This window comes from Crinia signifera, chromosome 11 (assembly GCF_055691185.1).
Source record: "Crinia signifera chromosome 11, ASM5569118v1, whole genome shotgun sequence".
Lineage (NCBI taxonomy): Eukaryota > Metazoa > Chordata > Amphibia > Anura > Myobatrachidae > Crinia > Crinia signifera.
Window position 1 is genome coordinate 38,982,597 of NC_139227.1, and position 25,329 is coordinate 39,007,925.

Genomic DNA, 25,329 nt, shown 5'->3' on the forward strand with positions numbered 1-25,329 from the left:
ACATACATTACAAAAACCGTGAAAAACTCATGTCGATCTTTTGAATGGCGACCTAATGCTTGTGTCGACCTTAACCATGTCAACCCATTTCAGGTGTCCACCTAAGCCATGTCGACCTTCTGTGGTCGACTCAATGCATGTCGATCTAATATGTGCTAAACCAATGACCCATACCCTAGCCCATGGCTCAGGTCTGAAGCATGTCCTACATACAAACCTCGTCTGTGAGGTGTAACCAGCATGTCATCCATTACTATAATAAGATGATGCTGTACTGTGACAAATAATCCTGATAATATTTCTGGAGTGAGTGTTGGCTGTCAGTCACGGCGTGTGAGACACAGAGATTGACATTGTGTGATGCTGACGCTAGAGGGCAGCAGAGAGCCGGAGGGAACATCGCCTGTTGCTACAATGTATCCGCAGCATTCCACTCATTAATTATGCCCAGGCGGCCCCGCCCGTCGCTGAATATTCAGATGAGGATGGGGAGTGAGCCGGCGCTGGGATCTCCGCGCTCCTCACTCTTGTCTATGGCTGCGCGCCGGGTAACAGCGGCTGAGCTGCGGGGCCAGTGCTCCTCGGGTGCCTGCTGGCTCCTCCGCGGGACTAAGGTCTATGACGTGTCCGGCTTTGTCAGGCTGCACCCGGGCGGGGAGAGGCTGCTGCTGGACCGCTCGGGCACCGACATCCAGGGGGACTTGGACGGACCGCCACACCGGCACTCGGACAATGCCCTCCGATGGCTGGAACAGTATTATGTGGGCGAGCTGGAGCCGGAGGAACGGGGAGAAGCGGCGCAACAGGTGAGAGGGACTCGGGGGTTCTACCGGGGCTGAGGGCGTTCTGCATGTGCGGTGTACTGGGATATGCCCACCGCTACCCAACTGGTGCAGGTGCTGTGCTATAACCTGGTACATGTACCTGATAGTAATCCACCTGGTGCAGGTATTGTGCTGTAACCTGTAAATGTGCATGATACCTACCTGGTGCTGCCTGATACCCATCTGGTGCTGTGTCTGCTACCCACCTGGTGAAGGTGTTGCCTGATACCCACCTAGTGCAGGTGCTATGTACGCTTCCCACCTGGTGCCGGTGCTGCCTGATACTCACCTGGTGCAGGTGCTGTGTACGCTACCCACCTGGTGCCGATTCTGCCTGATACCCACCTGGTGCAGGTTCTGTTCTATAACCTGTACACCTGGCTGATACCCACCTGGTGCAGGTGCTGTTCTATAACCTGTACATGTGCCTAATACCCACTTGGTGCAGGTACCGTGCTCACTGCCCACCTGGTGTAGGTGCTGTGCTATAATGTGTACATGTTCAGGTGTGGTGCTATAATGTCTACATCAGCAAGTGCAGAAGTGCTGCCTATTACCCACCTGGAGCAGGTGCTGTTCTTTAATGTGTACATCAGCTGGTGCAGGTGGTGTGCTGGGCACAGTGCTGTGCTATGACATGTACATCAGCAGGTGCAGGTGCTGTACTTGTTGTCCACCTGTTGCAGGGAGAGTGCAGGTGAGCACCAGGCACCGCACAGGGATAGTGTAGGTGAGCGCCAGGCACCGCACAGGGAGAGTGTAGGTGAGCGCCAGGCACCGCACAGGGAGAGTGTAGGTGAGCACCAGGCACCGCACAGGGAGAGTGTAGGTAAGTGCCAGGCACCGCACAGGGAGAGTGTAGGTGTGCACCATGCATCGCACAGGGAGAGTGTAGGTGTGCGCCAGGCACCGCACAGGGAGAGTGCATCTGAGCGCCAGGCACCGCACAGGGAGAGTGTAGGTGAGCGCCAGGCATCGCGCAGGGAGAGTGCAGGTGAGTGCCAGGCACAGCACAGGGAGAGTGTAGGTGTGCACCAGGCACCGCACAGGGAGAGTGCAGGTGAGTGCCAGGCACAGCACAGGGAGAGTGTAGGTGAGCGCCAGGCACCGCACAGGGAGAGTGTAGGTGAGCGCCAGGCACCGCACAGGGAGAGTATAGGTGAGCGCCATGCACCGCACAGGGAGAGTGTAGGTGTGCACCAGGCACCACACAGGGGGAGTGTAGGTGAGCGTCAGGCACCGCACAGGGAGAGTGTAGGTGAGCACCAGGCACCGCACAGGGAGAGTGTAGGTGAGCGCCAGGCACCGCACAGGGAGAGTGTAGGTGAGCGCCAGGCACCTCACAGGGAGAGTGTAGGTGAGCGCCAGGCACCTCACAGGGAGAGTGTAGGTGTGCACCAGGCACCTCACAGGGAGAGTGTAGGTGAGCACCAGGCACCGCACAGGGAGAGTGTAGGTGTGCACCAGGCACCTCACAGGGAGAGTGTAGGTGAGCACCAGGCATCGCACAGGGAGAGTGTAGGTGAGCACCAGGCACCGCACAGGGAGAGTGTAGGTGAGCGCCAGGCATCGCACCAGGTTAATGCTCAGGTAGTATATGGCTGCACTGTATAACAGGTGTGGCTCTTAGTAGATACTGCAGTGTGATAAAGGGAATGATCACATCAGGGTCAGAGGTCAGTGACAAATCAAACACAGCATATGTGGGAGCTGAGAAGTGCTGTAACTTGTTATACAGCGCGAGCGGTCTCCAGAGGATAGATCAGCATGCATCAGGTTGCCAGATGAAAGGTCAACAGGTTAAAAAGGTCAACGTAAATGGTTGACGCGTGTTTTGGGGATTTTGTACACAGATTGTATTTGTACTGATGGTGGTGACATAACACAAAATAGACAAGTTGTGACCCAAAAAGCATGTGTCAGCCATTTGTGTGTGACCATTGTCATGTCAACTTTTTGTACCTGTTGACATAACACATGTCGACCACGACATTGTTGATTCATCGATTAATACCCGAGTGACAAGGGCAGGAGTGATTGGTATGGGATACAGTCATTAGGCCGACCCATATTAAGTCGACATGCATTGGGTCGACCATTGAAAGTTGACATGGCTTAGTTCGACACATGAAATAGGTTGATGTGGCTAAGGTCAACAGGTTTGGAAGGTTGACAGTGGGAATGTCGACAGTCAAAAGACCAAAATGAGTTTTTGACTTTTTTTTTTAGCTGACATGTGCCGACATGCGGTATTTCATGCCCTATAATCCAGTAGGGCATAGAATAGTGTGCAGAGCGCAGAGAGCCATGTGAGGGGACGCAGTACACTTTGACGATGTCCATGTCGACTATTCTGGACAAAAAAAAACCACGAAAAACTCATGTAGACCTTTTGACTGTCGGCCTGCATCCAGGTGCCGGCAGGGTCTGCACACGCTCAGTCAGAGCTGACCCTCGGCTGTCCGCAGCACAGCGGCCACTGCCCGACCGGCTGTGGTGCAGATTCCTGCTGCAGTCCCTTCTACTTACATTTGGGAGACCTGTAATATTTGTGGTTAACCCCATAAATCTGCTAGAGATGGGCTACAAGCAAAATAATTTTGCCAGGGATTCCTGTTGGTAAAACGGCCCCTACCTGATTAGATGAAAGAGAGGAAATGGCCAATAAAGCTGGATATTCCCTTTATCCTGTAGTCCGGCTGTAGAGCCCCCATTGGCCCTCGTGTTGAATGTTGTGCTGTCAGTGTTTCTAAACATTGTATAATCAGGGCTTCCTGAGAGAGGGTGGGGGGGGCGGGTTTACCCAGACCCAGGCTTGTCAGGGGGCCCCGGGCCCGGGCACACACAGTTTTTTTTGGGTGGCGAGTACACTGGGTCTGAGTGCACCGGAGTCGGCTGTTTAGCGGCGGCATAGGTGCCGATTCTGTGGGTGCTCAAGGGCCCGAGCACCCACGGAAATTGATGAGCACCCACGGACCCGAGTCCCGCTGCTGGGCAGCCATATTAACTGGCTAATTTGCGACTGCAGCACCCACATCGCCGGACCCACCACCTGGGAAACAGTATGTCGGGAAGAGTGTATTCTGTCCGCAGAGTACCTGCACTGTGGGGTAAATTTATGTATCTGCACTGTGGGGGGGGGGGGGGGGGGCATTTATGTACCTGCACTGTGGGGGCGTTTATGTATGTGGAACTCTGTTGCCGTAATTTGAATATTGGAGACAACTGTGCTCCATAATATAAATTGGTATTATTTTGTGGCCACACCCCTTCTCCATGAAGCCACTCCTCTATATTTTTGGCTTGAGCACCCACCAGCAAAAATATAAATCGGCACCTATGAGCGGCAGCAGCAGGAGCATGGATGTGGGCGGGCGTGGGGGCAACAGCATCACAGAGGTCCTTCTGAACGCCATACCACTCTCTGTCTCCAGGGGTTACTGAGAGCCTGCCACGTGACTCGGGAGTTCACCATGGCTCGGCAACAGGAGGATACTTCGGGTAGGTAGTCCCTGGGTGCTGAGAGGAACTGGAGTACCACCAACTCTGCAGCATCCGGGTCGCCCCACATTCCCATTCCAGCCACCACCAGCAACAGCAGGTGCCAGTGCCATGTCTCCAGCCCAGCAGTCCCATACCTGGTTCCCCACCCATGTCCAGGTTACTGTGTTCCAAGGTGGAAGGTGGGTTGCTGGGTGCTCTGTGTCTGCTGCCTCCCTGCATGCTGCTGGGGCTGAGATCCAACTCTGGATGTCAGCATATAACCCCTGGCAGAGCATGTACTGTAACTCCATGGCAACAAGCATGTTAACCCCTGGCAGAGCATGTAACCCCTGGCAGAGCATATATCCCCTGGCAGAGCATGTAACTCCATGACAACAAGCATGATAATCCCTGGCAGAGCATGTATCCCTTGGCAGAGCAGGTGAACCCCATGGCAATGAGCATGTAAACCCATGGCAACAAGCATATTAACCCCTGGCAGAGCATTTAGGTCAACAGAACTTATTTAGTATTATATGTAATAGGCATTACAGTGTGTGGCATAATATGTAATGAGCATTACAGTGTGTGGAATAATATGTAATGAGCATTATGGCATGTGGTAAAATACGTCATAGGTATTACGGTGTATGGCACAATGTGTAGTGGGCACTATAGTGTGTGGTGTAACGGGCATTATGACATGTGATATCATATGTAACGGGTGTGTGACATGTGTCATAGGCATACGGTGTCCCTGTGTGGTGTAATAACAGGTCCGCAGACCCCATGATGGGGGAGCCAGTGCCGGCAGAGTTTATGGGGAGCTCCATTCATGGGGGCCCTGGGAAGATGTTGTACCGGGGCCCAGGATTTCTCTTGGCGGCCCTGTGTATAATATAAGCCTATTGGATAAACATTGTAAATATGAATAAATAAACAATGAACAAAAGATTCGCCAAACCACGTCATAGGCAGGGTGCGGATTGAAAGGTCTGCCGTTTCTAGATTGACATGCAAAATGTTGATACAAGCAAAAAGTCGACACATAAAAAGGTTGACATGGACTCCAAATTAGTGTAGCACGTACCCTTGCTGCACTCACCATACTTTACCTTTGCCAATCGGAATCCACGCGAAGTATGAGAAAGTCCAAAAAATGGAGGAAAAAAACAGATACGAAAAAAAAAAACTATTTGCAAGTCATCATTTTGTAAGTGTCGATATTATGCATGTCAACCTTTATATATATATCAACTGGATAACCATAGGTATAACCGGGATCTTGGCAATCACTACGGTGCATTCTGACAGTATGGGTAATATGAGATCTCTGTAGGGATTAGATTAGGGTGTGTATTCCTAGATCATTAGTCTGTCATTGTCACATGTAGCAATAGTTGTAACAATCGCAGGATTTAGTGTGTATACAAATGTATTGCAATTGTAGTATCATCATATTGGTTCTGTCTAATGTTCAGTGCTGGGGATGGGGACAATGCTATTGTGTTATCACTATATAATGGATTCGATACCAGTTACCTATGATAGATCTGTGGGTTGATGGTAACACTGAGAAATGTTTAACATAGAGACCTGGAGAAACTGGTACATCCTGCTCAGCTGCTACCTGGCAGGAGCCACCATAGATCTTAGCGGGACACACATGCTGCTACTTTCGCAACCCATGCAGTTTATTGCTATTTCCTGCTTGGGATGTCCGTGTCTGCTGTGGTGCTTCTGCCCAAGGGGCATCGGGGACAGCCCCAGGCTTCAGCCTGGGCAGGAAAATTCTAGGGTGGGGGGGACCTTCATTGGGGGGTTCCCCACTTCTCCAGGATCCCTGCCCAGGCTGACCAGTCAGGGGGTGAATGCTTTGGCCGGGGGGACTTGTATAAAAAGACTTCCCCCGGCTGCGGCATCACCCTGCTGGCTGGTTGGGCCCGGTGCTGGTTCCTGAAATACGGGGGACCCCTACTCATTTTGTACCCTGTATTTTGGGAACCAGGCCCTGGTGCTTCTGGTTTTAAAAAATCAACCTATTTCTTTTGCCCCATGATTTTTTTAACCTTGACCGGCTCTTTTTTATTGTAACTTTTACACATTTTTTAACACAGTACCATCCACAGATCTCAATGATCTGTGCATGGTGTTCTGTCATCTCTCTGTGCTGCAGCGTGGGGCTTGTGGGTGTGCTCTGTGCTGACTGTGCAGTAGGGTATGGGCATAGTACAATGGTCTCTGTGTAATCATTTGTCTGCAGGGTGCAATTGTCTCTGTGCAGTGGGGTTTGTGCGTGGAAATATTACATGGAAGTCGTTTGAGTGCTCAGTGATAAGAGATTTCCTTTTTATTAATTTCTATTAAATAATTATTATTACTAAGAGCAGCGGTATCAGCGGTGTATACTATGGTTCTGCACAACGGTGACCCAACAGCAACAGCACAGACGGAGAGTTAAGGTGCCCATACACTGCCTGCGATGTCTCGCAGCAGTGTACGGACACCTGACAGCCTGTGAGCCGCCAGGATGCATGCAATCTGTTGTGATGGATCGCATGCGTCCCTGCTTCCTGACCGCCTCGCCATCAGGAGGAACGGTGGTCAGACCGCCTGCCGGTCAGACCACCTGTTCCGGTCCGATGCGCATGGGACCGCGCATCGGACCCGACTGCATGTCAGGGAGGGACGAATTGGTCCGATTCAATCGGCCGAAATCGGACCAAATTGCCTCAGTGTATGGGCACCTTTACAGTCAGGCAGTAAGGCAAGAGATCTCCCATCGCAGGCTCACCGTCTAGAGCTTGTTCTATCTATGAGCAAACTTTATGGTAGTGTAGGGTTGTACTAAACAGCAGTACGGGAAGACACTCTGCCTGTAGTTATATAGAAAAGTTGGTTATAAGTCCCAATTGCAGAACAAAGGGATACTAGATAACACACTTAGAAATAGGGGCAACAATGGCAGAGTTGAGAACATACAACGTTCTGTGGCTTTGGGGTCTATGTACTTTAGCTGGGCATACACTAGGGCGACTTCTCTCCTCAGAGAAGTTGGCAGCGATCCCACCTTGGGCCGCTCGGGATCGCACGTGGTCCTTTTGCATGCGATCCCAGCCAAGCCGTCCCAGCTGAGAAGCAATCCAAAAGATTGCTTGTGCAGTCGCTGCGCCCCGACTTATGCCTTGGAGAACACTAAAGTGGAGAGAGAGATAAAAGTACCAGCCAATCAGCTCCTTGTCATTTTTTATACACAGCCTGTTGCATGACAGCTAGGAAATGATTGGCTGGTACTTTATCTCTCTCCAAGGCTTAGTACAGGCCTGGCCAACCTGTGGCTCTCCAGGTGTGAAACTACAAGTCCCAGCATTCCTTGCAACAGTTTTGCTATTAGGAAATGCTATACCTGTGGCAAGGGATGTGAAGTTTGAAAAGCTGGAGGACTGTGGGGTGTCAGGCCTAGCTTAGTACATCCACCCTTGCCTTAGAAATCCATCTTGTTCATTCCAAACTACCTTGTACCGTGCTACATGCCAGAGCAGGCCTGGCCTAACTGGTCCACGTATCCAGACCACCTAGCTGGTGCACGTGTCCAGACCGCCTAGCTGGTGCACGTATCCAGACCACCTAGCTGGTGCACGTGTCCAGACCGCCTAGCTGGTGCACGTATCCAGACCACCTAGCTGGTGCACGTGTCCAGACCGCCTAGCTGGTGCACGTGGATGCATTCAATATGCCTGTAGTCAGGATGCCGATGGTAAAATGACAGACCGTGGCATCTCTATACAGAGAATCCTGGCAGGGGCTCAGTATATAACTTATGGACTGATTCAGACGTGTTCACACAGGTCCGAATTCAGCCCCGTGGTGGGGGTCTGTGCATGCACCATAGTCGCTCATGTGAAAAACCACGGAGCAAAGACCTTTGGTGAGTTTTCCACTCACTGTGGCGTTCGTTAAATGATGGGCAGGCAGGGTTGGTGTCTGGGGTCCCCCTAGAGCAGGGATGGGGAACCTTCGGCCCTCCAGATGTTGTTGAACTACACATCCCAGCATGCCCTGCAACAGTTTTAGTATGGCCAAATAGCAAAACTGTAGCAGGGCATGCTGGGATGTGTAGTTCAACAACAGCTGGAGGGCCGAAGGTTCCCCATCCCTGCCCTAGAGTTTTAGGGGCATGCCCACAAAAACAAACGCAGGTGTGCCCAATGTCTGCTTGGGGCAGGCGGCTGACGTCATATGATATCAGTGCCCATCCAAAATATGGTCATCACCGAGCAGGATAAAAGTAAGAATAGTCTTACTTTTATCTGTGAAGTATTTAGCCCCCTCTTGTAAGTGCCTAACCCCCCTCCCCGCAGCCTTTTCAGGGAGGGTGTGTGACATCAGCTCCGCCCCCGAGTAGCCTGTATCTATCACACTGGGCTACACACAGACTGCGCACACTGGGAACATCATTCCATGGTGAGGGGCGTGGCCAGGTGTGTGAGGGTAAGTCATGTGATGTCAGCTCCGCCCCCGAGCAGCCTGAATCTATTGCACTGGCAGAGTAAGTCCTGGTCCCCGCACAGACTGCGCACACTGTGAAATCATCCCATGGTGAGTGAGTTGCGTAAGGATTTGCAGCTGGCCACCGGTCGGCGCAAGACATTTGCAGCCCTACATGTGGTGGGATTTTTGCTTTGTTGGGGCGGCAGCTATCTGATCGCAGGGCGCTGCTAAATTTCCAGGCTATGATCAGGTCTGAATAACCCCCTTAATACATTATATACATGTGCAGTGGTGGGAGTCTCCCTGTAGAGTGTAAGCTTCTGTGTCTGCCTTGTACTGGATGAGCTTGTTCTGTTCTTATATATGTCTGGTGTTCTGTAAGCACAGTCATACCCACTGCCCGGTGGTGTGGCATGCTATGGCACCTTACAGATGATTAGAGGACCGAGATCTGTGTATGCAATCTGCACAATGGCTCACTGCCCTAGTCCTGGTATTAGGGTGCAATGACATCAGCAGATCCAGGCATGTTTCTCATTGGAGGCTGAGAATTCTGTGTGATACATTTATGTCAACAGTTTCCCCTGGATTCTCCAGACCACTGAAATGTTGAGCATTAGACAGTGTTTATAATGTCAGCTGGAATCTCCCTTTGAGCTTCTGCTTTCAGTCTGCTATGTGAGAGTCACATATCACCACTCGGTCACAGATCTGACCTCGGGATCATCCTGTGACCGGCTGGAGCAGCCTCTCTGCTCTAACCGCTGAGTAACTCAGAATGTACCTGTTATCCTCTGATCCGCGGTCAGTACAGGCCAGAACAGAACACCCACAATGGGACAGAACGTCTGTTACAAAATATTCTCATAGGAAAGCTACAAATCCCTCGGCGGCAAGGGGGCAATCCCGACAGGTCACGAACGAATACACTCCATGGGAGGTCATTCTGATTGACCTGCAAATCTGATTTGCGGGTCATCAAAATACCGACCGCACGTCCCCCCTTCGCATGCTGATTTCCCCGCTGACCATAGAATGATTTTGCAAGCGCTCGCAGATCTAAGTCAGCCTCTGCTGACCGTAGATCTGCGGTGCCATTGTACAGGAAGAGGGTAGGCAGCTGATATAAGCTGCCCGCCTCCCACACCTGTGTCACCGCCACATTAGTATAGGGACACCCATGACACCCTGGGTCTTCCCATGGGCGCTAATCCTCGCCACCGCCCCATCCCCCCGCCTGCACTGCTCGGTATGAACAGACCAGTGAATTGATTCTACGCGCCCGCTCTCAAACATGCACATAAAAACGTATGGGCGTGCGCAGAACCAAAACATCGCTCCCCTGTGTAAACTCGCGGTGGAGTAAACAAATTCGATTGATTTCCCATATGCGCTAGCAACACTTTAGCGTTTTATTGTGCTTTTTTTTCAAGCCAGTTACGTAGAACATCGCTGAAATGTTGCTGATTCATACAGAGTGTATTCATTTGTGAGCCGTCAGGATTGCCGCCTTTTACTTGTACAGTATTTGTATTTGCAGTATGTATCTTTGTGCATTGCCGTTTATTGGGGCACAAGCTGAGCTCCATTTACCATTGACTTCTGGCTTCACACACAGGTTGAGTATCCCTTATTCGCCCCAGTGCATCCCCCACAGTGTCCATCACTCCCATCCAGAGAGGCATCCCCGATCCCAATGATGTATTGCACGGGAGACGTCAGTACATCATCACGCATCTTGACTGAGATGCCTCTGAAGATGGCCTGCGTTATCCCAGACATTCCCAGCATTTTCTGGCACGCCTGCATTTTCCCTGTCACTCCCAGCGGTTTCCTAGGCACGCCTGCATTTCCCTGTCACTCCCAGCATTTTCTGGCACTCCTGCATTTTCCCTGTCATTCCCAGCGGTTTCCTAGACACACCTGCATTTTCCTGTCACTCCCAGCATTTTCTGGCACGCCTGCATTTCTCTGTCACTCCCAGCATTTTCTGGCACGCCTGCATTTTCCCTGTCATTCCCAGCGGTTTCCTAGACACACCTGCATTTTCCTGTCACTCCCAGCATTTTCTGGCACGCCTGCATTTCTCTGTCACTCCCAGCATTTTCTGGCACGCCTGCATTTTCCCTGTCATTCCCAGCGGTTTCCTAGACACACCTGCATTTTCCTGTCACTCCCAGCGTTTTCTGGCATGCCTGCATTTCCCTGTCACTCCCAGCATTTTTTGGCACGCCTGCATTTCTCTGTCACTCCCAGCATTTTCTGGCATGCCTGCATTTCTCTGTCACTCCCAGCATTTTCTGGCACGCCTGCGTTTTCCCTGTCACTTCCATAAAATGGGCAGTTACTACCCCCGGACACCTACTTCTTGTCAATCACCTTGCTAACGGCCAGCAATCAAACAAAGTAGCAGGCTTTCATCGCTGGCCAGCGTCGAGGAGGTGCAATATATCAGAACTGGTTTTCCGTGCGAATTCACAGCCATGCAATCAGGTCTGAATGAACCCCTTGGTTCATTAATTGAATAATACATTTAAACTTGTAACCCACTGCACGGGACCCCAACCTGGGAATAAAGAGTGCAAGTGTGCACTCGATTTATGTGATTTTGATGCATTGCTGCGACGGATCACATGAAAAGTGACACATCGCATGTCATCATCATGCGATGGCATTATGAGGTGTGTCCCCATGTGCCTTGCATCGCAATCGCAGATACTACGGGCTGCCATGAATATTCCTCGCAGCCCATACCCCTTGCTTGGATCGCATATGATACATTGTATGCAAAAGGACCACATTGCATAGGAGGTACTCCATGCGATACCTCGCCCTAGTGGATGGGGGCCTTAAATGTAACATGTTTGTACGCAACGAGCAATACACAGAAATTAGCCACACAGTGACAAAATATGTATAAAAACAACTATTTTTTTGCCTTGCATAAGTTCTGGGCTCCTGTGCATACACTGCAGCCACTGCTGGGGAGGGTTCTGGAGGATCCCTTTTCTGACTAAGTTTGAGTTGCGTAGCCCATAGCATCAGGGGCCAAGCTCAGGGATGCTCCACATTCCAGATATTAGTATATCTTACAGCATCGCATGTCCCATAGAAACCTATGGGGCATTTAGCTGCAGGCGGGAATGGAGGGATCTATGTAAAGCATGTCCGGGATAGGCTGCCGGCTCCACGTGGTACAGGAGAGGAATAATCAGGAGTCAGGGACCTTCATGTGAATGAAGATCCCCGATGCCCTGAGAATACGGATCTCCTGTATTAGTGTAAGGTGATACACTGTAGTGCAGAGCTTACAGGTTCCCTTCTCTGGGTGTAACCCCGGTACTGTACGTGCTTTGCTACAGAGCCAGTCAGACAGCTGTGCATCAGCCTCCGCCGAATAGATTTTATATCCCTGCATACAGTAGATCAGGATCTCTTATGAGATAAAGTGTACGGTGTTCAAAGGTTACAGGTGTGTTCGTGATAGTCAGATACGTTCCCTACTCAGATTTACTGTGACTCAGCTCAAGCAGAAAGTCATTGCACACACAGGGCCAGATGTGTCAAAGTGATGATTGATAAACAACCAGCCAGATCCTACCTGTCATTTTTCAAACCCAGTAGGTGACATGACAGTTAGGAGCTGATTGGTGGTTTATCACTCTCCATTGTATCACTTTTCAAGCTTAGTACATCCCTCAGAATGAAGGCCCAGGCCTTTTATGTCATTCAGAACTCCGCTGAGGCATTATACTGTATAGGTAACGCCACTGAGGCATTATATCCTAGAACAGTGGTTCCCAACCCTGGTTCTCAAGTACCTCCATCAGTGCATGTTTTCCAGGTCTCCACACAGAATCACAAGTGACATAATTAGCTCCACCTGTGGATCTTTTAAAATGTGTTTGAATAATGAGTGCACCTGCCGGGTGACCTGGAAAACGTGCACTGTTTGGGTACTTGAGGACGAGGGTTGGGAACCACTGTCCTCGAAGAATTCCACTGAGCTGTTATACCGTACAGAGAACTCCAGGGAGGCGTTATATCATACAGAGGACTCCAGGGAGGTGTTATGTCATACAGAGGACTCCAGGGAGGCGTTATATCATACAGAGGACTCCAGGGAGGTGTTATATCATACAGAGAACTCCAGGGAGGCGTTATACCATACAGAGAACTCCAGGGAGATGTTATATCATACAGAGAACTCCAGGGAGGTGTTATATCATACAGAGAACTCCAGGGAGATGTTAAATCATACAGAGAACTCCAGGGAGGTGTTATATCGTACAGAGACCTCCAGGGAGGTGTTATATCGTACAGAGAACTCCAGGAAGGCGTTATATCATACAGAGAACTCCAGGGAGGCGTTATACCATACAGAGAACTCCAGGGAGATGTTATATCATACAGAGAACTCCAGGGAGGTGTTATATCGTACAGAGACCTCCAGGGAGGTGTTATATCGTACAGAGAACTCCAGGGAGGTGTTATATCGTACAGAGAACTCCAGGGAGGTGTTATACCGTACAGAGAACTCCAGGGAGGTGTTATACCGTACAGAGAACTCCAGGGAGATGTTATATCATACAGAGAACTCCAGGGAGGTGTTATATCGTACAGAGACCTCCAGGGAGGTGTTATATCGTACAGAGAACTCCAGGGAGGTGTTATATCATACAGAGGACTCCAGGGAGGTGTTATATCGCACATATAACTCCAGGGAGGCGTTATACCGTACAGAGAACTCCAGGGAGGTGTTATATCATACAGAGGACTCCAGGGAGGTGTTATATCATACAGAGAACTTCAGGGAGGTGTTATATCGTACAGAGACCTCCAGGGAGGTGTTATATCGTACAGAGAACTCCAGGGAGGTGTTATATCATACAGAGAACTTCAGGGAGGTGTTATATCATACAGAGGACTCCAGGGAGGTGTTATATCATACAGAGAACTCCAGGGAGGTGTTATACCATACAGAGAACTCCAGGGAGGTGTTATATCGTACAGAGAACTCCAGGGAGGTGTTATATCATACAGAGAACTCCAGGGAGGTGTTATACCATACAGAGAACTCCAGGGAGGTGTTATATCGTACAGAGAACTCCAGGGAGGCGTTATATCATACAGAGAACTCCAGGGAGGTGTTATATCATACAGAGAACTCCAGGGAGGCATTATATCATACAGAGAACTCCAGGGAGGTGTTATATCATACAGAGAACTCCAGGGAGGTGTTATATCATACAGAGAACTCCAGGGAGGTGTTATATCATACAGAGAACTCCAGGGAGGCATTATATCATACAGAGAACTCCAGGGAGGTGTTATATCATACAGAGAACTCCAGGGAGGCGTTATATCATACAGAGGACTCCAGGGAGGTGTTATATCATACAGAGAACTCCAGGGAGGTGTTATATCATACAGAGAACTCCAGGGAGGCGTTATATCATACAGAGGACTCCAGGGAGGTGTTATATCATACAGAGGACTCCAGGGAGGTGGTATATCATACAGAGAACTCCAGGGAGGTGTTATATCATACAGAGAACTCCAGGGAGGTGTTATATCGTACAGCGAACTCCAGGGAGCCGTTATATCGCACAGATAACTCCAGGCAGGCGTTATACCGTACAGAGACCTCCACTGAGCTGTTATATCGTACAGAGGACTCCAGGGAGGCGTTATACCATACAGAGACCTCCAGGGAGGCGTTATACCGTACAGAGAACTCCAGGGAGGTGTTATATCATACAGAGAACTCCAGGGAGGCGTTATACCATACAGAGACCTCCACTGAGCTGTTATATCGTACAGAGAACTCCAGGGAGGCGTTATATCATACAGAGAACTCCAGGGAGGTGTTATATCATACAGAGAACTCCAGGGAGGTGTTATATCGTACAGTGAACTCCAGGGAGCCGTTATATCGCACAGATAACTCCAGGGAGGCGTTATACCGTACAGAGAACTCCAGGGAGGTGTTATATCATACAGAGAACTCCAGGGAGGCGTTATACCATACAGAGACCTCCACTAAGCTGTTATATCGTACAGAGAACTCCAGGGAGGTGTTATATCATACAGAGAACTCCAGGGAGGTGTTATATCATACAGAGAACTCCAGGGAGGTGTTATATCATACAGAGAACTCCAGGGAGGCGTTATATCGTACAGAGAACTCCAGGGAGGTGTTATATCATACAGAGAACTCCAGGGAGGTGTTATATCATACAGAGAACTCCAGGAAGGCGTTATATCATACAGAGGACTCCAGGGAGGTGTTATATCATACAGAGAACTCCAGGGAGGTGTTATATCATACAGAGAACTCCAGGGAGGTGCTATATCGTACAGCGAACTCCAGGGAGCCGTTATATCGCACAGATAACTCCAGGCAGGCGTTATACGTGCTGCACGTCAGATCAGTTGGGATTGGGAGCAGATAGCATGTGCTTTTAAGCAAATGCAATCTGTCATTAGATGGCTCATACAACCAGAGTCATGTGACGCTCCCTCCCTGACTAGAAGAGAAGAGAGGTGCAGCTTCTGGGTGGCCCGTGGTAGTGGGAGCCGCAGAAGCATACCCTCCAACTGTACCAATTAAGCCGGTACAGTACCGTTTTTTAATGGTCTGTACCGGCTAAAAATGGATGTACCGATTGGAGTTGCCACTTCTCCATTGTCTCCGGCTTCATGTGCTTGGGGTCAAAGTAAGGAGGAGCAGAGCTTAACAGCGTGCGCTGTTACCCCGCTCCGTGGCTCTTACTGTAGGTGTCAGTGCTCTACGGTCATGTATCATCCGCCCGTGACCACAGTGGGGCTGGTTGGCAGTGACCTGCCTGTGAGGGCTCTAGTTTCTGGTCACGGATGTGACATGTCATCGTCCGTGACCACAGAGGGGCCGGGTGGTGGGAACCTTCTTCCAGAAGTCGTCCATGAGTTGCAGTGTGCAGCGCACCCAGGCAAAGCACTTTCCTCCTCCAGACATCCACCGGTAAGCAGTGGTGAATGTGGAGGGTGAGGAGTGCCAAGAGGCATTTTGCAAAAAATGGCAATTACACATTTCGAAAGGGTGTGTGACCACGCCCACTTCATGTGGCCACACCCACTTTACAAGTGACCCCTTTTTTATGCCCTACAAATGTTGGAGGGTATGCAGAAGTTTCCAAGCGACAGATGGGCAGGCAGCTGAAGAGAGCGGTGGACGGCCTTTTGCATAATTCTGTCACTGCTCTGAAAACAGTTTTCAGAGGATTGCTGCATTTGGGCTATTTAATAATGACATAACACAGCAGATGTGAGCAGACTGGTAGTTGCTGACAACCTGTAAATTTAAAAAATAAATATAAAAACAGGATATTTGGTACTCCTATCCTTTTGATCCTAGTAGGCCAGCCCCCTATTTAAATGAAACTTCAATCATACAATCATGCAGCAGATGGATTGTATGACAGAATACATTGTGTGTCCAAAAACCACCAAGGACTGCCGGTGATAACTTCCGACTAGGCAGTTACCCATTTCTTGTACTTGTAGCTGACACAGCATGCTGGGACTTGTAGTACCACATCACCTGAAGCTCCCATCTCTGTTTTAAGTTTTCAATGGAGGATATTTATAGACAGGTGATTGTCTTAAAAAGTTAGTTTTATCAAGATCATATTGAGGGGGGATGTGAAACACAATTTCCCCACATATCTCTGCTGCTGGGTACCCTGCTCCTCCCACTATATAACTCTCAGTCTGTGGCTTCCTGTATCAGTGTGACAGCAGCCTGACATCACTACACTGTGCTGCTGGGGACCCTGCTCCTCCCACTATGTAACTCTCAGTTGGTGGTTTCCTGTATCAGTGTGACAGCAGCCTGACATGCCTACTATGTGCTGCTGGGGACCCTGCTCCTTCCACTATCTAACTCTCACTCGGTAGTATCCTGTATCAGTGTGACAGCAGCCTGACATCACTACTCTGTGCTGCTGGGTAACCTGCTCTTTCCACTATATAACTCTCAGTCTGTAGCTACCTGTATCAGTGTGACAGCAGCCGGACATCACTACTCTGTGCTGCTGGGTACCCTGCTCTTTCCCCTATATAACTCTCAGTCTGTAGCTACCTGTATCAGTGTGACAGCAGCCTGATATCACTACTCTGTGCTGCTGGGTACCCTGCTCTTTCCCCTATATAACTCTCAGTCTGTAGCTACCTGTATCAGTGTGACAGCAGCCTGACATCACTACACTGTGCTGCTGGGTACCCTGCTCTTTCCACTATGTAACTCTCACTCGGTAGTATCCTGTATCAGTGTGACAGCAGCCTGACATCACTACTCTGTGCTGCTGGGTACCCTGCTCTTTCCACTATATAACTCTCAGTCTGCGGCTTCCTGTATCAGTGTGACAGCACCCTAACATCACTACTCTGTGCTGCTGGGTACCCTGCTCTTTCCACTATATAACTCTCAGTCTGTAGCTATCTGTATTAGTGTGACAGCAGCCTGACATCCCTACTCTGTGCTGCTGGGTACCCTGCTCTTTCCACTATATAACTCTCAGTCTGTAGCTATCTGTATTAGTGTGACAGCAGCCGGACATCACTACTCTGTGCTGCTGGGTACCCTGCTCTTTCCACTATGTAACTCTCACTCGGTAGTATCCTGTATCAGTGTGACAGCAGCCTGACATCACTACTCTGTGCTGCTGGGTACCCTGCTCTTTCCACTATGTAACTCTCACTCGGTAGTATCCTGTATCAGTGTGACAGCAGCCATATATCCTTACTCTGTGCTGCTGGGGACCCTACTCCTTCCACTGCCAAGTACGGCCCATAGTCTCATATGATGGACTAGCGCCATCTTTCCCGAGCTTGGTAAATTTGACAACATCGTCATAGATACCACTGGAGGCTGCTGTCAGAAATGGTGTCATACATGGGTGTGGTATGACATTCAGTATACTGACATCGGAATCCTGACTGTCGTGCCTCGACAGAGGGGCGAGCACAAAGGTTCGCCACAGGTTCTATTCTCCCTCTATGGGGGTCGTGGACCCCCAGAAGGGAGAATAGCCCCTGTCAGTTGGGGCACCGCAGTTGGGATTCCAATGTCGTTATACTGACTGTCAGGATCCCGAATGTCAGGTAGCCATCCGGCACCCGTCATACATTTGGGTGATATTAAATGTTCAATGATAAATGGGCCCCTAAGCCTTGCCTGCCTTCCCCTTTGCAGTGCTGCAGTCCATGTCCCCCAATGGGGCAGCTGTGTTATTGGTCATGGCTAGCAGTTAACGCTTATATTTGGCTTGCTGTGGGTTACGTCATGGCCACAAAGGTATCTGTGCACCAGCTTCTGTGAATGTTGCACAATGTAAAGTTAAGGGTCATTGAGTCGGCCCAATTTAGGCCGACATGCAGTGGGTTGACACCTGAAACCTAATCTTAGTGGTCGACTCAATGCATGTTGAACTTTATAGGGCCAACCTAATGACCCGTTTGTAACTAGTGAACGCCAAGTAATTCTCATGAATGAGTCTCGTTCCACACGTTCACAGACCGGTATATCCAGTGCAGGTTGGGCACACGCCAAGGCTGATCCCGGTGGACATACTGATATTCCACCCAGGTGTGAAAGATCATCCTGGGTGTAGGAAATAATTGACATGTCACCTCTCCTCTAGAGAACATGATGGAATGGCAGTACATTGCAGGGTTTCTGGTCTCTTACCTGCATCACCACTGAGTCACATTTAATAGATAGAACCACCTTAAATGAAATGCTAATTAATACAGGTACTTAGATAAGTTTTATTCATGCCACATCCTGCAATAATGTCCTGCTACTTTCTTGATCGCTGGCCGTAACCAAGGTGATTGACAGGAAGCCAGCGTTTGTGATTGGTAACCGTCCATTTTTAGGGAGTGTCTGGGAAAACGCAGGGGTGGCCAGGTGGTTTAGCTGAAGGCGTGTAACGTTAGCTCCGCCCCCCAATAGCCTGTGTCCACAGTGAAGAACAGCCTTACAGAGACACTCAGGATACGAGACTGCACGGTGCTAGGTGAGGGACTCCAAGCCTTAACTTGTAGCCCTCAGCTCCATCCTGCATTTGTAGCATATAACACTGGTGTAAAGTGCTGTTGTTGTGTTACTACACAGAGCCGTATCTTTCTTTGATGTATTGGTCTAAGTTATCGTATTACCGAGATTAAGTGCAATATGTAGGCTGTTTGAAGGGTAGAGTACAGTCTGATGCAGCCTCTCTCCGAGTAAGTATATTGTGGAGAAATCGGACGCCACTGGTCATACGTGACAGACAGACATGAGACATAAGTGAGAGGAGAATGCCCTTGGGGGATATGGTCTATAGGAAAGAATCAACGGGACACAGTTGGGACAAGTGGCTCAGGAGTGAGGGGGCGAAGGAAGTGAAGGTAGTGGATGGGAGGACCTAGGTAAGGGTAGAGTAGGCCATCACGAAGGACTAAAGGTTGTGGACAGAACATGAGGCTCTGTAGGTGGTCAGCAGCGTTGTGCTGTGGAAGTTTACAAAAGGGGTGGATGGGAGCACAAGGGCAGAACTGGTGCGGGGTGGTGATGCTCCGGTGCGTTCTGTGATGAGGCCAGAAATGTATGTTGGTGAGGACCGAGAGCAGTGTAAGTCTGGAAGCAATGGCGCCGTAGACAGATTGGGGCAGTGGATGAGAAGTGACAGGAGAGGGAGATTATAGTATCCACTGTATTCATGATGAATTAATGGAGGGAACGGGGAGGAGAGGTAGAGGCCAGTAAGGAGGAGGTTACAGTAGTCATTAAGAAAGAGGACACGTGTTTTAGGGCCTTAGTCCAAGGTTCACACAAGGATTACATGTGAGGATTAGCAGAAATATGGAGATGCCGCAGGGATTGGTACCGAGACCCATCACAGTCCCCATCTCTGCCACTGAGTATATAGTCCCATCATCTGGTTAACCCTTTTGTACACTCAGATTGTGCACTGGAAGCGAGTCACAGGAGCCATTGTCACGTGTTACAACTTACAATGACTAGGTTTGCACACACAACATGTCATGGTGTGTACACATGTTAGATGAGCCTTAAGATCCTATCCACGATCTGATCAGATAGGATCGTGGATAGGATCTTAAGGCACATCCGATTTGCATCCTATCTTGACTATATAGTGCAGATCTGCACTATATAGACAAGGCAGCCAAGACTTTCTGGCTTCCAATACGTGAACGCGCATCGGGATCGGATCGGGATCGCAAGGGTTAAAACCCTTGCGATCTGCATCCGATGTTGATCCGATGCCGATCTGATGCCGATCCGATGTTGACTATATCGTCAACATCGGAAAGGAAATCGGACCGTGTGTACACAGCATAAGTCTGTCTGCCAATCGCACAGCATCCTTGCTCCTCCAATTAATTGAGACGCATTTGCGATTCAACACAGACGCATGAGTGGTATAATGACAAACTGCACATTGCATCCGCCTCTGAGTCACTTGCTGAGTGAGGAAGGGGTGTATTTGGCTGCGATGCGGAGAGAGGCCTGGATGTAAGGAACAAACCACAAAGGCAGAGACCCCTGGGCAGCCGTCATGGGGCATGGGGCAGCAATATCTAAATTGGGATACAACTGTTGTGTGTTGCATAGAAGGGGTGCTGTACGTTATGTTGACATTCAGAATATCAACAGCATAAAGTCGACCTTCAGACCATGTCAACATTATGGTGTTGATATTTAGAATGTCAGAAAGGTACCCGCCTGGAAGAAATATTTGCCATCACCTCGACCAATAATGTACCAGAATGTGCAAATATAAGGAACAAAGGGCATGATTCAGACCTGCTCACTACTCTGCATTAGGAATAAAGATGGGGTGTTGCCTAGGCAACCACACCGGGCGCTGGCAGGGGGTGTGACGTGAAGCAGCTACTGGAAGAGGGGAGAGAAACCCCTCAGATACAAGAAATAAGGAAAAAGGAAAAGTAGCGCTAATACACCAATTGACCATTTCATGGTGACCTTTTGCTTGTGTCGGCCATTTGTCAATATCAACCGACAGGATGTCAACCTTTTTCATGTGTCGACTTATTGACTGTCGACCTAATGATCCATACACCCCCTAGTCGTATGTGCGGGACTTTACACTGCCGATTGCCATGGGAGCCAGCGTCACAGGAGAGGCGGTAACAAATAGTGAAGATTGCCAGAGAAATATGCCCTATACCGTACCTCAGAGATATTTAGTGGAATCTGTCCTATCCTTACCATGGAGGCGCCACGCCACTGTACAGACCTATGCGTACTAGGGGGCTAATTCAGCATCGATCACTATTGTGATCATTTACATTGGACTACGAGCAGAAAGCCGCCGCCCAGACAAGAAAGAAAGAAAGAGACAGCGCCCAATTGCAAATGGATCCCAAATCATTATCCACTTATCCACTCGCAATTCCCGATTTGCCTGTGCTGATGTAGGTCTGAGGCTATGTTATTGGTAGGGGGTGGATCCGCACAGACTGATAATTAATAGGGTTAATTTGTTTGACTCATGTGTTGAGACCAATATTTTCAACTATTTGAGATAATTCTAATAGTCATCGATTGGTGGTGCGCCCAAACATTCAGAAATCACAACTGAATAAGGGGGTTTGGCTTGCAAAGACGCAAGCCAGAAAAGAGCAAATGTGCTTTTTGGGCGCACTCTTTAGAAATGTATTTATGAAATGTAATGTTGATTCATTAAAACGTAACTTTTATTAAGACTTATACTACTAAAAGAAAGATGACTGTCTCACTCTATCTCTTCAAAATGAGAATTTATATTTGAGAGAGAAAAAAAGGTTTAAAAATGTCCGCAGATGCCAGTCTAGCTCTGCTATAGTTTAGTCAGAGTGTACACTGGTCAAACGTGCGGTTTAGAAGTTACTTTAATGGGCATCCATTAGTAACACCGCCTATTTTTATAGGCATGACATAGCACTATATCATCACTCCCACTGATTATTGTTCAGGGCAAGTGCCAACAAAATTTCTTGTGACTGTTTTGGATTCAATTTCCTATTATTGTCACTATCAAATTGCCCCTTGTACACACTTACAACTATTATCTAGTGTCCAATCACTTCCAGCACTTGAAAACCTGTTATCGTATTAGCTGTGTACTTTTATCAAAAAATGAAGCCGCATAGGAGTATTAACATGCACTCATTCTAGGAGATTCATACATACAGATGAAAAATACCCCTGCAGTAGGTTGCTCCTTGGCATCTGTCATTGATTTGATCAACCCTACGTGTACCATACCAGATGTTCACCAGGGATTGGCCCTCTGATTACTGGTCTGGCCCCCTGTGCATTCTTGTGGAATAAAGAGGCCTTTAAGGGGTATACAGGTACACTCCATGTTGTTGTCAAAAAATTCTATGGTGCCTGGTTAACTGCTTTGGGGGAAAGAACACTTCTGCTGTCGGGTCGGGCGCATGACATCCCTGATGCGTCTAGCAGTGCAGAGACAATGTCATGGGGTCCGGCCGGATGAGAGAGTGTTTGAAAAAGTACAGATTGCTGGAGTGTAATCGGGTGGTCAGTGTGCACAGGCTTCTGCTTTTGAGGATCTGTACTAATACATCGAATCCCCAATGAGAGAGCCTGTTGCTGATCACCTACTGATTCCGGGAGTTGCTAGATTCTTTCAGATAGTCCACAACATACAATCAATGGTTATTCAATAATAAACACCTGATGTGTTCCTTTTGATTATTAGTACAATTTAACCATTTGCCTCCTGTTAGTGGGTTAATTCTCCAATTTCGAAGTTGTTTGGCACAGCAATAGTGCTAATTCTCCAGGTTGCTGTTGTCAATAGGTAGATTTTGAGATAGCTACACCGATGTCACAAATTGCAAAAGATTATTACCAATCTATCAGTCTGCAATATGTGATCCTATACCTTTAAGCCACACGCAAATACAGCCAGCATGGGTAGGCTTGTTGTATTAATTAAACAGAGAAATAAATAGTACCATATAGCATGTATGGATAGATATTGGTATTTGCTGTGATTATTTCATAGGCATTCCAGCCCTCAAACTAGGCTCGTTTGCCGTGATAATAAAGGGTGATGCTAGTATCAAATTAGGGTTACCACCTAGTCCCTTTAATTCCGGACACATATTAATTACACAGGTTCTGTGGCTGGCTGACTTCAAGACTCCACTTCACCTGATTTTAAACTGCCACAGAACCTGTGTAATTAACATGTGTCCGGAATTAAAGGGACTAGGTGGTAACCCTATATCAAATATATGAAATAGTGTTACGATTGGACAACACAGATACCAAAATTGTGGATAGTAATATACCGGTATTCCGGGCTGCACTATACGATTCTATGTGCAGTCAAGTGTAGGTGTGTATGTGTTAGGGTTACCACCTAGTCCCTTTAATTCCGGACACATATTAATTACACAGGTTCTGTGGCTGGCTGGCTTCAAGACTCCACTTCACCTGATTTTATACTGCCACAGAACCTGTGTAATTAACATGTGTCCGGAATTAAAGGGACTAGGTGGTAACCCTAGTATGTGTGTTGTACTGTCTCCCTGCGCCGACTGGCTCAAACATTTAGAGCTCAGTGGCGTTTGTACCTGCCCCGGCACGCTTGATAGCCGTGTCGGGAGGGGATCCGTGGGACTCCGGGAGTTTTAGCTGGTGTTCAATTCGTCTCTGTCCCGTACAGCACAAGGGGTAGAGATGCCTGCGGAGGACGCGGAAAACAACGTGTTTCGCCGGTAGGCTTCGTCAGTCCGGCGCTCTTTTCTGGCTTGCGTCTTTGCAAGCCAAACCCCCTTATTCAGTAGGTCTGAGGCTGCCATTAATCTGCGACTGAGACGGGGTGGAAGCGCTCATCGCATCACAGACCCTCCTCATAAATGCCTGGACATAACTGCATTTTGTCGGACACACCCAGAAAACGTCAGGTTCCCCCCCACAACACTAGTTTCCTATGTCTGGCCACATTGCGTTTATGATCATACGCATTTTCAGCTTATAAATCCCCTCGTGAATGCGCAATCATCCCATAATCACTTGATTTGTGATTTCTCTGATTAGCGATCCGTGCTGGGATGTAACATTGTACCCTAATAATTGCACAGCGTCACCGAATATTTCTGGCCAAGGCTGTGTCTGAATGACCAGCACGTTCCTCTTATTGGGAAGTGTTAAGTCAGACATTGCGGCTTAGCTGCAGGTACGTGACAAGCCCCAGGTCAGAGTGAGGGGCTGATATCACCTGTCACGCCTGTCAGACTGGTACCACGTGCCCTGTGCACTCCCATCCCTGCCTGACTGATACCAGTGACGTGGGACCGGCTCAACCTCCTCCCACTGACCGCAGGATTTACAGATAGTTAAAAATTGATTGCAGAACAAACATACGCGGCTCTCATCAGTACCTGGCACTAGTCTCACAAGGGCAGGAGGACACAGATCCTCTCAGTCCTCCCTATTCACCTTGTTGTGATGTAATAGATGTTAGTCTGGTCTGGGTTTATAAGCAGTTCCCCTCTTCTCACAACAGAGGGTCCTATATGGCAGAGACCCTGGCCCTTATTCAGATCCGTTTGTTGTGGCCGCTCGTTCGCACGGGGACCGATGTTTTGTTATTGCGCATGGGTATTTCTGCACGTGTGCATATGCTAATGTGCCAGCCCCGCCCCCCACACGCCAGGATGGGTGCGTGAGTCCCATCCTTGCAATCTGTTCGCTGGGAGCACGCTTGCGTGTGGGGGGCGGGGCTAGCACATTAGCATATGGCAACGCCGAGCGTTTCATGGGCGTTCCCATAAAAATGCTGACCGTTCTCATCAGCGGCGTAACTATAGCACTGCAGCCACCGTGGGGGGGCGCTATGCATGTGGGGGCGCCGGGGGCTGCGGTGCTATAGTTAAACCCCCCCTCAATCCCCCGCAGACTTACCTATCGCGCTGGTCCCGGCGGCTCCGTTCTTCTGCTGAGGACCACCACAAAATGGCCGCCCCCATATAGCACACAGTTCTCTGAAACTGTCTGCTGTATGGGGGCGGCCATTTTCTGGTGGTCCTCAGCAGAAGAACGGAGCCGCCGGGACCAGCGCGATAGGTAAGGCTGTGGGGGATTGAGGGGGGGTTTGCATGGGCGGCGGGGTAGGGGTGCTTGGCGGGGCGGCGGCGGGGGGGGGGCACCCCCCCCTAACGGCGGGGGGGGGGCGCCCAAAACGTAGCTACGCCACTGGTTCTCATGTTAGTAGCCGATGATGTGGGTGCGGGGGGGTGGGCAGCTGACATCACCTGATGTCAGCTGCCTGCCCACTTCCCCCCGAGCATCCACACATGTAATAAGTGACTATAGAGTCACATTTATATTGCATGCGCCTTCACCATCATTAATGATGGGGCCGATGCCACAAGAATGCGAATGGATGTTACTGTGTAACACCCGTGCGCGAATCCACCTTGTGAATGGGTGGCAGCCAGC

General features: G+C 49.3%; 1 protein-coding gene across 1 annotated transcript in view; it reads left to right on the top strand.

The window, feature by feature from the left end:
* Positions 1 to 498: 498 nt before the first annotated feature.
* Positions 499 to 25,329, top strand: part of FA2H (fatty acid 2-hydroxylase) — a 54,536-nt gene continuing 29,705 nt past the window's right edge. Inside the window, exon 1 of the mRNA XM_083163834.1 lies at positions 499 to 806. Within this exon, the coding sequence (XP_083019960.1) occupies positions 534 to 806 (273 nt within the window). The 5' untranslated portion in view covers positions 499 to 533. The remainder of the gene's footprint in view (positions 807 to 25,329) is intronic.